The sequence below is a fragment of the Neltuma alba genome, unplaced genomic scaffold (assembly GCF_004799145.2).
Source record: "Neltuma alba isolate B1F8T4 unplaced genomic scaffold, ASM479914v2 tig00011483_pilon, whole genome shotgun sequence".
Classification (NCBI taxonomy): Eukaryota; Viridiplantae; Streptophyta; class Magnoliopsida; order Fabales; family Fabaceae; genus Neltuma; species Neltuma alba.
In genome coordinates, this window is record NW_021636152.1 from 63,841 (window position 1) to 77,884 (window position 14,044).

Below are 14,044 nucleotides of genomic sequence, written 5' to 3' on the forward strand. Positions count from 1 at the left end.
ACTTCCAACGGCTTATATATATTTATTATTTAATTAATATTATAATGATATTGGTATAATATATTGAATCTCAATTATTTGATCAACATCCACTGATAGAAATAAGAAGTGAAGAGAGGCTAGGTGGAAACATTCTCATTCCATTTTAATTGTATGAAAAAAAAAATGTGCACATACTAAAGCGGTAATTATTTTCTTCTCTCAGAAAAAAAAAAAAATCCGGCGTTAAACTCTTCTACTGTTTCTCTTATTTTTACCACGGGGATCCATTGCTCCTGATTAACTGGGATTCTGGGAATCAAACTGACGTAAGTCCCATAAATCTCTATAAATATGGGGCGAAGGGGACTAGCGGTGGACTAGCAGAGCGGGCCTTGTGAAAAATCTTCTTTCTCATCTCTCGATCCGAAACTGGGCCCCTCTTCTCTCTTATCTCAACCCGAATCGGCCATGGTCGCCGTCGCACCACACTCTCCCAAATCCACCATCAAATTCCTATGCAGCTACGGCGGCAAAATCCTCCCTCGCTATCCCGACGGCAAGCTCCGTTATCTCGGCGGCCACACTCGTGTTCTCTCCGCCCCCCGCTCCATCTGTTTCTCCGGTCAGTTCTCTTTCTTCTATAAGTCAGTTTCACTTTCATCTGTTTGGATGATCAACTGAGAGTGAGATTGTGTTGGTGTTTGGCGTGTTACAGAGCTGTTGTTGAAGATGGGGGACTTGTGCGGCTCACCTGTTAGCCTCCGTTGTCAATTGCCGGCGGAAGATCTTGATGCTCTGGTCTCTATCACCTCCGACGAAGATCTAGCTAACCTCATCGAGGAGTATGATCGTGTTGCGTCGCCGTCCTCCGCTTTAAAGATCAGAGCCTTCCTTTCACCGCCAAAATCATTGAGCAAGGTTTCCTGCTCTTCTTCCTCCTCCTCGTCCTCGTCGTTGTCTTTGTCCAAATCATCCTCATCTACGTCGTCTTCGTCGTCGTCATCTTCATCTCGCAGTCTTACTGCTGCTTGTGGTTGCTCCAATCTTGATTCCAGCCGGAGGTATCCGGTGATGCCGGCCACGGCGGACCGGTGCTTCCGCTCCGTGTCGGCGCCGATGAGGGCCTGTCCAATTTGCAGAGGAAAGTCTTCTGGGATGAATATTCCGCTTCCTCACTGTGCCTATCATGCTCGGAGAAACTCTGGCCACATTTACCTTATCCACAACGGGAACCATTGGCAATAGTGCTGGAGTAATTTACACATGGACCTATGAACATGAGAAGCAGATCTCATAATAGAAACGAACAAGAAAAGGCGAAAGAGTTTAAAAGTCATACATATTCCATTGAAAAATATTCCGAGATATATGATGTATATGAAACTATAAATCGTTTAAAAGGATTGCCGTATTAGCTCAGTGATACTTCATCGTTGATGAATTTTCAGTCCATTTTTCGTTTTGGTTGCAAATATATGATGGTGAGTATTTTTCCCTCCCTGTGGGTGTGATTTATTTTGGTTTTTTTGGGTCTTCCTGGGAAGTTAATTCCGTTGCCAAACTGCTTCCATGAAGGTTGGGTCCTCGTTTTCGCAGTTCCAACAATCCTGCCAGTGTTTGCCCCGTCATCCTTTTGTTCTCACTGTGCGCTTCAATGTTTGGTGACCCCAATTCCATTTGCTTTGGTGATGCCCTTATCTTTTTTGTCATTTGTCTTTTCTTCCTGAGTTTATTGATACAAAAAATGTTATATCAATATATCATATGAATAATATACTCTTCCGATCCTATGAATAATATACTCTTCCGTTTGCAGGTTCAACCAAAATAATCAGGAAGGCACGGCCAGGACTCTCTCGAGATGGATTTTGGAGACTGCCACTGTAAGTACCTACACAACTAAATTTCTTTTCCCAGAAAATTCTGACCAGATAGTAGATTTGATAGCTACCATTACTCGTGCGGTTTCGCTGATTTATCTGTTCAATACATTTGGGTAGCTAATGATGATGATCAATTTTAGATTTGGATATGGGGCAGATTAAATTCAAATGCCGCTGTGAAGTCCCATCAAACAGGGGGATGTGAATCAAGCTGAGAAGAACCTTGACATGGGGACCAGGACCTCTATCTTGAAGCACCTTTGTAGTGGATATTTTTGTTTATAGAATATCCGAGAGGTGCATTACATGAACTGATAATGGAAAACCATCACAGAATAGTAGGAACATTAAGCTTCAACAGAGCAACCTGATTAATTAACAAGAATAAATGCAAAAGCTATAAAAAGAAACAGTGAAAGAACCTTAATAATGAAGGGATTGTGCTTGTGGCTTCTCCAAACAGATATGGCAAAAAGACCTCCACTAATGTAATATTCAAAGCCAAGATTCCCCTCGCTTTCTGAATCTTGGAAAGATGTGAAATCCTCACACACCTAATTCTCTAAAGGACCCAAAATTTATTAATTAACATTCTAAATAAAAGCCGAACAAATTGAGAAAGTGAGTTAATTTTTGTTGTTATCTTCTGGAGGATGGTTCAAGGATGTCTTGTCCCACCCCACCATGTGCCTTCCCTGTCATTATGGCCTTCAATAGGAAATAAATAAATAAATTGCAATATAAGATTGGAGTCTACCCAGCATTTACCAGAATGAAGCGAATCTGATAAAGAAAAGACACAATGCTTGGCCATGGTTCAATTGTGGAGTCGCTGTTGAATTACAAGCTAACATTAATGGATGATGGGGTGAGTGGGAAAATGACTCGTGGGAGATGGGTATTACAACCGCTTGCCCCAAATAATGCCACAATTCTACTCATGGAGACGATGAATAGCAACAAACAAATAGAGAAAGACATTACAGGATTAAATTTCCGGTCATTTGAGAATATTAGATGCTTGGTCCCAACAAACAGAAATATCTTCAGCAGATAAGATTTTAGAAAGGACGATGTTAAGGAATTATCTTCATCTGCCCAAATAAACTTGCAAAATATCAAGGCAATTGTTTCTTTCTTGCCCTCCCTTTTTGCATCTTTTCTTCGTCAGTTTTCACTGAAGTTAAACCTGATCGCAATTCGCAAGCTTACGGAGCTGTTATATATCAAACCATGATGATATTAAAATCACCCAGACCATTACTAGCAACACAGTCCACCAAGTTCCCCAGAATACGTAACTGTATTGAGTTTGAAGATGAACAATTTTTTGGTTGGCCTGAGGTGTCCCGCCACTGGTCAACTTCTTTATCCTTATCTTCTCACTTCATCATCCCACATGGTGACACGAGACCACACCTCCCACCGTTTTCCACGTACCTACGTTGGTACTCGATCCTCAATTTTAATCATAACTCCTTAGTGCGTTGAATATTGCTCTGCCCTGGTGAATAAACATCAAATATCACTTCTTCAAGAGCTCTTTTCTCTGGCTCAAATCACGTCTTAGATGGACGTGAAGATTGGCATCATGGCATGTGAACTGTGCATTTCTCTCATGCACATTTTTGAAGGCTGACCAGTTCAAGTCATGGCCACAAGATATATTCATGATGCGGGGTGACAATAGCGATCAGGAGTCCAAATCCATAGAATGCATTTAACTAATTTAAAAACATTAATAAAATTAGTTAAATTAATTATTTATGATAAATAAATGTTGCCTTCATTAAAATACCCTTGTTAATTATGTGTATTAGCTAGAAATTCTATTTAATAAAATCTTTAATATGTGCAACTATTAAAATGACTATCTTGATAAAAATAGATAAATATGAGAAATAAAATGAATTAGGATTTTATATTTATGGTCAAATGGAATGTCAAATTAACTTTTATATTAAAGATTGAAGGTGGTAATTATTTTTGAGTGATAATAAAAGAAATATTGTGACCATGACTTGAATTGTCAATGTTGAGCAGAAGCAATCCATTATAGCTTCTTGTTGCGTAAATGTGTCTCAGCAAACAAGCCTATCTAATGGTGGACTCAAGTTCAAAACTCAAATCTCTCAGTTGCTTTTGTTAGGAGGATATTTATACATAACTAAAAAAAAAAAAAAAGGAAGAGAAAAGAAAGAATTCAGTCACTGAGGAAACGTAAATATATAATAATATGGAAATTGGCATCAAGAAATATGACCTACAAAACTGTGAGAGTGTTCATATCACAAAAATTTAAAGAAAATGTGTAATCTACATCAGTGAACAACCCACGACTGGTAAGCGCAAGTTTCATACTAGTATTATAAATTTATAATTCTCAAGATATGGTTGTGGTTTGCCGTACAATGAATCGTTTGCGTTTATTACGATCACATGTATTCTAATTAAGCCTCTGCTTTTCTAGAGGGAAGCCGCCTCCCAAATAAAAAGAGAAAAAAGGATTTAAGCTGTATACACCATTTGAAATTCCAATTTTAAATAAAGGCTTTGAGCACTTAAGGTCCCCCTGCAATAATTTGGACAATTTTTTAATAGAGTTGTGCAAAAAAACAAAAAAACAAAAAGTTTAGCTTCGAACTCGATGTGATTATTTGGGCCCATCGGTGTCAGTCGGAAACAATTTTCATTTCTCTTCGTTAAAGTGGTTCGAAGCCTATGGACTTTAATTTTCAGTTGGGCCCTTATTAATAATAGGAACACCAACGATGAAGAACATTAGTTGAAAGGAGCTGAGCCATCCTTTATTAATTAGCCATTACAACTAACGGAGTTAGATCTAACAAAAAAAAATTAGTCTCCTACCACATGATAAATTAAAATTTGAATTCTTGTTAGGAGATATGTTCATATTTAATGTTTGACAGTGCCTGAAATAAGATTATCTCTAATAAAAAAAGAACTGTGCCTACCCAAAAAAAAAAAATTTGGCCATGGCACCTTTTCGTTTTTTGGACCCCAGGGCCAGGGCAGACGATGAAATTTGGCTTCATGGTGTCCTGTAAAAAAAGTTAACTCTTCATCATATAGCAAATTAAAATTTGAATTCCTATTGAGAAAATTTCTCACATTTAACACTTGACAATACCCTGAATAAGATTCTCTTTAATGGGAGATTATTTGTGCCTAGCAAAAACAAGTGCATCTTGTTACTTTACTATTCCATTTTCCCCCTTTTGCCAGCGGTACTTTACTATCCGTACAAATTTTTTTTTTCCCAAAAGGTATAAATCGAGCATAAAAGAATTATTTTTTCCCCGTTATTTTGCAGTGAAATGCTATATAATAAAACATAAATAAATGAGTCCAGTGTGGTTTGAAAAATACCAATAGCTGGATAGCTTAGACGATCAAACTCGCTGGCAACTTGGAAATATGACCAAATTCGCGAAGGGCTACAAAAATAAATGACCTGCCCGGAAGTTTTGTTTTTAACATTAGACAAAGATTTTCTTATCCGAAACAATTATATTCAAGGTACTATCAGTCACTAAACGTTAACATTTTCTTTAGTGGAGATTCATATCAATCTGGGAAGGTGTTCATTTCAAAGCTAGTTGTTTTGTTTCTTCTGATTATAAAATCTATTTTATAAACCTTTTTAATCCCAAGTATTAAAAAACTCGTGTGAATTTTCTTGGGTATTAATTACTTTTTTTTATTAAAAAAATACCCTTTGATTTTTGAGCTCGGGATTCTTTAAATGGCACGTGAATTCATAGAGTAAGTAATAGGGGAAGTTTTGGAAGCTCTTGATTTTCCAATCAATCAATAACTTCTTTCACTTTTAACAGTTTTCCTCAATCTTAATAAAACTTGGGTGGTATTGGTCAAAAAATGAAATAAAAATTGGGTGAGCATATTATTGGGGACATATACATACATCATACATGTGTGTGTGTGTGAGCATAAAAGATAGATACCCCTCATTTATATACAGAGTTAAGAGCCAAAAAAAAAACCATAGTGGTAATAAATGGTGATTTTGATTTAGCGGAGGGAAATTAAGTCAATGGGTGAATTATGTGGAAAAGGGTTAGGTAGGCCCATGCTAATCCATAGTCCTAAATAGGTAGCCCCCAAGAATTCCCTCCTTCCCATATTTGAAGGAAAGACGCAAGATCCTCTTTCATTTTCATATCTCTCTAATTAATGAAGCTCACGTTCATATCCACTGGTCAAATTGTGGTGCTAGGCTGTTAGCTATTCTACATTCTTTTTTCCCCCTTTAGGCACATGGTAAGTTAACATCACGATGAAGTTAATGTTTAGTAATCACTTGATCAATTAATCTTTTCTTTCTACTCCTTTCATTAGTACATGTTCATATTAAAGGTGTGTTCCATCTTGAAGACTCAAAATGAGATTCATGAGCAAAACTTGTATATTTCCTCCTCTCATGATTTTAATATAAAAACTAATTGATTAATTTAAGTAGATTAAAGAAACTTTTAAGTAAATTATTTATAATAAATAAGTGCATAACTAAAACTACTATTTAATAAAACATTTAACATATGTAATTACTAGAAGGACTATCTTAGAAAAAATAGATAAATATGAGAAAAAAATGAATTAAAGTCAAATTAGTTCTTATATTAAAAACCAGGAGTAGAATAATCAAACATCTAGAAGTTAAGAAACAAGGAAGCTACGTTCGATTAATTAATTCAATTTAATATAAACACGATTTATTAAAATTCTTATTTGCTGTGCAATCTATTATCAAAGTATTATGTTCATTAAAAATAAAAATAAAAATTCCTTGCATAAAAAAAAAATTCCAAACGTTTGCCAAAAAAAAGAAACATTCTAAATAAATTTGGACCATTTATGTCAGTTGAAAGTTATCATATTCATTCATATATAGCTGATAGTTTGAACATCCGAAAGGTTTCAGATTCAATGTTACACAATCCCTCTTGATGGGTCTTCAGAATCTAAAGCAAGCCTTTAATTAATTCAAGAACTTTGTGACTGTGATATGCAACAAAGGAAATTCTCGTCTTTCAATCACTAGCCTGACAGATTGATTTGGAGCCAAAGTGCAGATGGAGACTGGTGATCAGTAAAGAAAGGTTTTCAATTCTCCTCTAATTCAAATGGCCGGCTCTCTTGCTGATACTGGATCTGATTTCTCGAATCTTTTACGCAAAACATCTCTAAGGAAGCAGATAATTTTATTTCAGTTACCTTATGGACAGTATGTGTTTAAACCTACGGTACTGTCACGTTTCCTTTTTATCTGTTATATTATTATATTGAACTTCTTGTCAAAAAGGAAAGTTAGAAAGAAACGAGATGATACTATGAATTGCCGTAACATCAAGGCTTACGTCTCTTAATTCCACATGCCAAGCGGCATCTTGTCTAATCTAAAACTGTTCGATACTATACGAAACCAACTTTAATAATATAGAAGTACTAATAATTATCATCACGGTAATAATGATAATGATAATGGAATGAAAAGTAGTTAATTATTCAACTAAAGTCAACTAGTGGTGGCACGGAGTAGCCGCAATATATTTGAAGCTTATCAGAAGCCTACCATAGCTCTGGTATAAAAGAGGCAGCTACCACCATGCACGTTTCATACAAAAAAAAAAAAACAAGCTCTGCCTTCTGTGCTAAGCAGTATGCTTTTGTGTGAGCGTGTATCTATATATGTCCACATGCGCGCATACACAAAAGTTATATTTGCTTTTTCTCATTAGCCCTAAGGGAATGAAAAGAGGCCCTACGAGTCGAGAAGTTACAAGTCAGGCAAAAGTTGACATGAGTGGCCAATGGAGTATCAGAATCAGACCCTGCACACGTGGACCAACACATGCATGTCAACACTATAATATGACATTTCAGCCCTGATTTATGATCCATCATAACCCACAATTTAATTAATATTAATTAGTTCGTCACACTGACGGTTTACCGGAATTTGGAATTTAATTAACTACTTTGAGAATCCATTAATTATTGTGTTGAAGAAGCTACTAATAACCTTTTACTGTGCTGGCTGCAACCGAATTTCAGCTTTTGCTATATATATCTCCCCTAGATATTACTAGCTTTCTTTACGGACGTTCTTCATCAATTATAATCATTAAATTAAATAATTTAATTATGTTACAGCTAATTAAGCAACACAGATTCATGGACTTATTGGATTCAATTCAATAATACTATTGTCTCGTTTATTTGTGGTAAATACTGCGAGAGCTATGTATATTCATTACATATTGTTAACTTAATAAAAAGCAAATCTTTAAGTTATATGACTTTTCAAAAGATAGTGACGGTGTTGCTTAAGAACCAGCATGGTCTTAAAAGAACTGAAGAATAGAGTGAATATATTTATTTTTAGGCTATTGGACCACTCCTGCTTCTTTTTAATGAATGAAAGGTTCAATAAATAATCTAAAATTTACTATATAACTATATTATTAACCTCTTCTACATATATGTGTGTGTGTGTGTCCCCTTGCCACATGTCGATGAATAGCATCAATTATACATTACAACATTATACTATTCGTAATTAACTATAGAGAAAAACGTGAATCAAAACGCAGGTGAAGTTTGGAAAGCAAAGATCCCTCCTCCCGGGGGTGCAGCTACACTAGAATTAATTAATGATGGAACTGTGGGTTTCTTTATGTACAAAGGAGGTGGCTAATTGGCTAGGGCTTTGGGGTTAATAGTGAGCTAGGGTTTTTAACTTTGAAGTAATAAAGAAAAGAAGAAGGTTGGGTGTACGTATGTGTCAGACAAGGAATAATGCGTTGACATGGGGAATGGTTGATATTGCAGGGCCATTGCTTTGAGCTGATGAGAGCTCGAAACTTGAAAGCAAGTTTGTGTGAGAGAGGAATGAGGATGTAATGTGTAGGTAGATACGTGAGGTCGAAGCATATGGTTTTTGCCAGAAACAGCAAAAGCTGGTGGCTGGGTCTGGGGACAAAACCCAGACGCAGAGGGAGCTTTAGTAGCGAGGGTTTCGGAAAAGAAAAGGAAAAGACAGAGAAGATTTTAGATTTGAGAAGAAGAAGAACAGGAAGGGAATTAATTAATTAATTAATGAAAGAGGAATTAATACATATGTAGTGTGTTATAGATAGCTAGGGAGACAAATGGCTCAGCAACCCACTGTCACAGACGTGTTGCCAGGCACGCATATATATCTCAGAATTAAATTAAAGCTGTTTTGTTGTTCCTTTTTCCCTCGCATGCAAGTGCTGCATGCTATAATATTCATCTTATCCTATAAATCCAAATGTTTGAGTTTTAAACTGTATCTAATTTGTTTGATGAAATGAGTTTTAAACTGCATTTGTATGATACGAAATGGGTCACAAATTTCCAGTTAATACAAGTTCTAATATATCTATTATCTGAGGGCTTTGCACACGCACACACATATGTAGATATGATACTGTGTTGTGCGCCCATAAGTTTTTTATCTCAAAACATAGCAATATACATAATTCAACCTGCGGTTTATGACGCTTTTTTCAATATATATATATATATATATATAAATTTAAGGAGATTGATTATAAGCTTTGGACCCTTAATCTGAATCTACCGTGCTACTTGTTTTGTTTCCCCCGGGGGGGTTAATATAGAAATTAAAGAGATTAACGCATCTGTATTGCGTTGATCGACAACTGTATGTTGTATTTACTGGAGAGTTTAAATTCACTGATAATTTAAGATCATGATCACAGTAATTTACGCACGCACACAACATGTATACTTTGGTGTGTTAAAGTTAATTAACGTGCACTAAATGTGTAATCCTAGTCTTACTCGCAAAAAAGAAGAATGAATTCATATGCATTATACAAAGAGATGAGGAAACAAACAAACTTCTATAAATATAGAATACAAATTTTATACCTAGCTAGTCACGTTAATTCTTTTCTACTATTTTCCCGAAAATGAATAAATATTAGTAGATCTATTTTGTAATTATATGGAAGTAATACTTATTAATTGGGTTTTGGTTTAATAATCGCCTAGCTATATACAAGACATTCATGTTTCATGCTTTAGATGAAAATAAAAGAAAAAGTAAACTTTTTTTCGCCTTAGTCATAAATATAGAGTTAATTAAAAACTCAATTCAACCTATTAAAAGTTAATTTTGGTTACAACGAAAGGAAGGAAAAACCTGAAGTCCTTTAAGAATCAACGCAACACTCTAAATGCGTTTTGTTTTAATCATAAAAAGTTAAACAAGGGAAGGGAATTTTGTTTTTCCTTTTAAAAAGAAAAAGCCCCTCTAAAAGTTTGCTATGGCATTCATCAACTCGTTTTCAAGGGTTAATGACTTTCAGTTAACTTGGCTCACTTGCCATCTAGAGTTCGTAGACAGCCGATATGGGTGACGCAAGAGGCTTCCTCGCAGCCATGTATTTATACAAACATTTAATTAGCTTATTATCTTCTCAAACAATTAATTAGCTTACAATCTTTTCAACAAACCCTTACGTCAATTATATCATCCTTCCCAAACTTTTAATGCAAAGTTGAGCTGATTAATTAACAGCTCATACAAATAGATATATATGTATCACATACCATCACAGACTCAACGCCCTGAACGGTATAACCCCATATCTTGTACTTTGATTTGTAGCCGCAGAGGCCTAATAGCCCACTCGAAAACATTAGTAGAAGTTCATGACCTAACTTTCATTATTGACCAAAGAGTAGAACTTCAATATTCAAGAGGCATCTACTGCTACATCACATGCAAGCAATTTAATTTGTTCATTGACTCGTAACACAAAATGCAGCTGTTAATTAGTAACATATGATCAGTGTTATTATTACCTGAAACAGATCCAGGCGAGAGCAAATTCTATATCGAAATAAAATACTTGGCTTGCGGTGGGTTTACTGTTTTGTCGTTTAGCTGAAAATCTTCACCCTGGCAGCTTCAGCTTGCCTTTTCCACCAGTGAGTACACCTTCCCCAATACCATACTCGTGCTAGTCGCTAGGGTTTTGGCCTTTTCAGTTCTCACTTTTACTTTAGTGGTTTTGATCAAAATCCCACACATAGCAACAAACACCAAGAAGAAAAAGGAGAAAACGACAGCACAACCTGGGTATTACTTGAACCAAAATCACCATATTCAAGCGAAAAAGAAGAACATATACACAAACACACATATATGGCGCAGCAGATCAAAAGTATGCAGCAAACAGACACAAACTTTTTGAGTTCCAAAGTCAACGCGCAAAGTTCCCAATTGAGCACAACATGTTCACAAAGATTTCCCCCACTTCCCTCCGAACACGTCCTTCTCATGATTCCCTCTAGTGTTCCCCTACCCATCCGAAGCATACGAACATAAAAAAGGCATACGGTATAGTATGAAGTCCAAAGGCAGAATTGCATGCTTTACCAGAAGCTAATTATAAGATAGCAAAAGCTCATAACTTTCTAAATGAAACTGCTTCCCAAAAGGAGGATGCAGAAGAGTACATAGTCGAGTTTTTAGGACGACCTAACCCAGTTGATATTACCAACAAGAAAAACCCTAACATAGAAAGGAATCAACACACATGCAGGTCACCCTAGATCACTGTGATTCCTTGAATTGCTCAGCACTTAACTAGCAACATTTTACACAGAAATGAAACTACAATTAAGCGTTTTGTATCCTAGCTACAAATTCATTGAGAAGCTCTGGATACTGGAAAATATCTTCCATGATGGAGTACCCTGCACCGTTCATCAAGTGAAGGTCGCTTCTACGAGGCAAGCCTTGTCCAGTGCTGTAACCATTCTGAAAACTGTCAAACTGCTGCATGGGGAAACCTCGGTGGTCGGAAGTAACATCATAATTCTCAGCCCTGGTCACCTCCTTATTGCCAAGACTTTCATAGCACAGAGAAGTAGCGGAAGTGAACATGCCATGATCATACACTGGCTGAGGAGGAAGCAACTGTGCCGTCGACAGAGACAGAGTCTCCTCTTTAACGCGAACCTCCGACTGCTGGTTGGGCTTTGATTTTGGTAAGAACTTATGCACTATCTCTTCCAACAATCCAGAGTCTGAATGCTCTCTGGGAAAGAATTCAGATTCTTCATCAGCTTCAGTAATTTTGGCATCCTCCATATCCCCGCCAGCAGAATTCACGACACAGCAGCCTGGAACAGAACTAGAAGGTAAAGATGTGGAAGACGAGGAACCAGAACATGAACATGTGATCTTGTTCACGGGGTTGTAAAGTTGCTGAGCAGAAGTAACCAAAGATGGATTAGAAGCAGAGTTAAGGTAGTCACGAAACAGAAACATGTTCAGAGAAGAATTAGCAGGAGAAGAAAAATCAGTGACGTGAGAGTTAGAGCTAGAAGTAGGCCACCCTAAAGGGCGGTTATGAGGGTTCAGGTTTTTGGTCATTTGATTGTGCGATTGTTTGGGGAAGGCAAAATGAGGGAAAAGATGTTCGGTGGTTGCAGAGGGAGGCGGTGAAGTCGGGTAAACGAAATTGGTGCGCGCTTTGAGGCCACGCATGGCTCGGGCGGCGCAGTCATAGGCGCATGCAGCTTCCTCCGCTGTGTCGAAAGTGCCGAGCCACCGTCGCTCCTTGGACTGAGGGTCTCTTATCTCCGCCGCGTAACGGCCCCAGGGCCTGCGCCGAACGCCGCGGTACCTCATTGTGCCGCCGTTTTCTCTGACCGTCCTCTTGGCGGTGGTGGTGGTTGGGCACTTCTTCGAGGGCTCGGAGATAGAGTCATGTGGGTCGGGTTCGGGAATCGGGGCCAACCCGTTAAGCCTCCTGAGTGCTTCTTCCATGATAGGATTGGCGAAGAAAGAACCGCTCGAACGAATGGAATCAGCAGACTACGAGGAAATTGATTAGAATTTATCAGTTCAGAAGCTTTCGTATCAGCATTATTTATAGAGGAACACTGAGCTCCCTTGGCCGCATGACAGATAATCAGAGCCAGGGATTTTTTTTTCCCAAGCACCAAAAACATAAATAACATTTTTCCCTAGCCTTCATATCTAACTATTTTTTTAAAGCTGTAATTAAATTCTATTTCGTTTTGTTTTAAATGAACTATCTTCATTAATTCCAACGTCTGAAAAATGTGCCCAATATACTAGTGTGTTGCAATTGGGATCCTAGCTAGAGCCACCTCTACAAACACCTTTGTTGTGAGGGGGATATTAGGATAGTGATTGATTTGAAAGGTTATGTTATTATTGCTATTTATAACTAATAAAAGAAGGGTACCATACATGTAAAGTATTTAAATATAAACGTGATATGGTTTCTTTTTTACCTTAGTGTTATACGGTTTATTCCTTATAATAATCTGTATTATTGTAAAAATCATATGATATAAAACTTAAGTGTCTTAGAAATTAAGCTGTCATAAAAATTGAAATATATTTATTATCACTAACTAGGAGTAATTAACTTGGTTAATGAGCTTATAATGTGTGTTCATGTATTAAGCTTTCTTTTTGTTCAGAACTGATGAAATGGGTTGAATTCAGAGACAATGACATTTTTAAACGCATTTAATTTGCTCTAGATGAAACCTAAGCTATTTTAAAGTGCCATGTAATAAAAAAAATTTTAAAAAATCCATAAGTAATTAGGAGTTAGAAGCGAAATTACAAAGCACTCTTAACTCACCAAAAAAGAATTGTAACTATAATTCCTAAATTCACGACACGATAATGTGATCTGCAATTTGCATTTGGCCTTCTTCGGCAATGATAGAGAAGTTAACTTCTAAAATTTTGCGAGTTTTAATGATTTGATCATTCAAAGTGTACAGATGCTTAATATATAACCTAATTATTGAATTGATTTTGATCCTACATATAACACATATTTCTTATATTTATCAATTTTTTTCAATTATTTCTATTAATACTTTTTCAATTATAATCAAGTAAAAAATGAATGTAGGATATTAACTATTAAGGATGATAATTATAATGTTTTAAAAAACTTATTTTTTTTGTAATTAATTGCTAACTTATTTAATTTTTTAATCTAATCAAGTTAGTTAAATAGATATTATAGTAAGTACTATAAGAATATCTTGCAAGATTTTATCAGTACGTAGTATTTGGATTC

At 36.4% G+C, this 14,044-nt stretch overlaps 2 protein-coding genes across 5 annotated transcripts; one reads left to right on the top strand and one right to left on the bottom strand.

Moving 5' to 3' along the window:
• Nucleotides 1-370: 370 nt before the first annotated feature.
• LOC114714010 (cell wall integrity and stress response component 1) lies at nucleotides 371-2,495 on the top strand. Of its 4 annotated transcripts, none has more exons than XR_003737404.1 (5): nucleotides 371-604; nucleotides 698-1,463; nucleotides 1,558-1,667; nucleotides 1,799-1,865; nucleotides 2,006-2,495. XR_003737404.1 is itself a non-coding variant. In XM_028898709.1 (2 exons), the coding sequence occupies exons 1-2, from the start codon at nucleotides 451-453 to the stop codon at nucleotides 1,225-1,227; spliced, it is 684 nt and encodes a 227-aa protein (XP_028754542.1). In that variant the 5' UTR covers nucleotides 371-450; the 3' UTR covers nucleotides 1,228-2,486. The 4 variants fall into 4 exon arrangements, 1 of the variants encoding a protein (XP_028754542.1); XR_003737403.1 differs by having other exon boundaries at nucleotides 2,023-2,495; XR_003737402.1 differs by having other exon boundaries at nucleotides 1,799-2,495.
• A 9,091-nt stretch (nucleotides 2,496-11,586) lies between these two features.
• On the bottom strand, nucleotides 11,587-12,741 carry LOC114714016 (ethylene-responsive transcription factor ESR2-like). Its single transcript, XM_028898715.1, has one exon. The coding sequence runs from the start codon at nucleotides 12,739-12,741 to the stop codon at nucleotides 11,587-11,589; it is 1,155 nt and encodes a 384-aa protein (XP_028754548.1).
• Nucleotides 12,742-14,044: the final 1,303 nt, after the last annotated feature.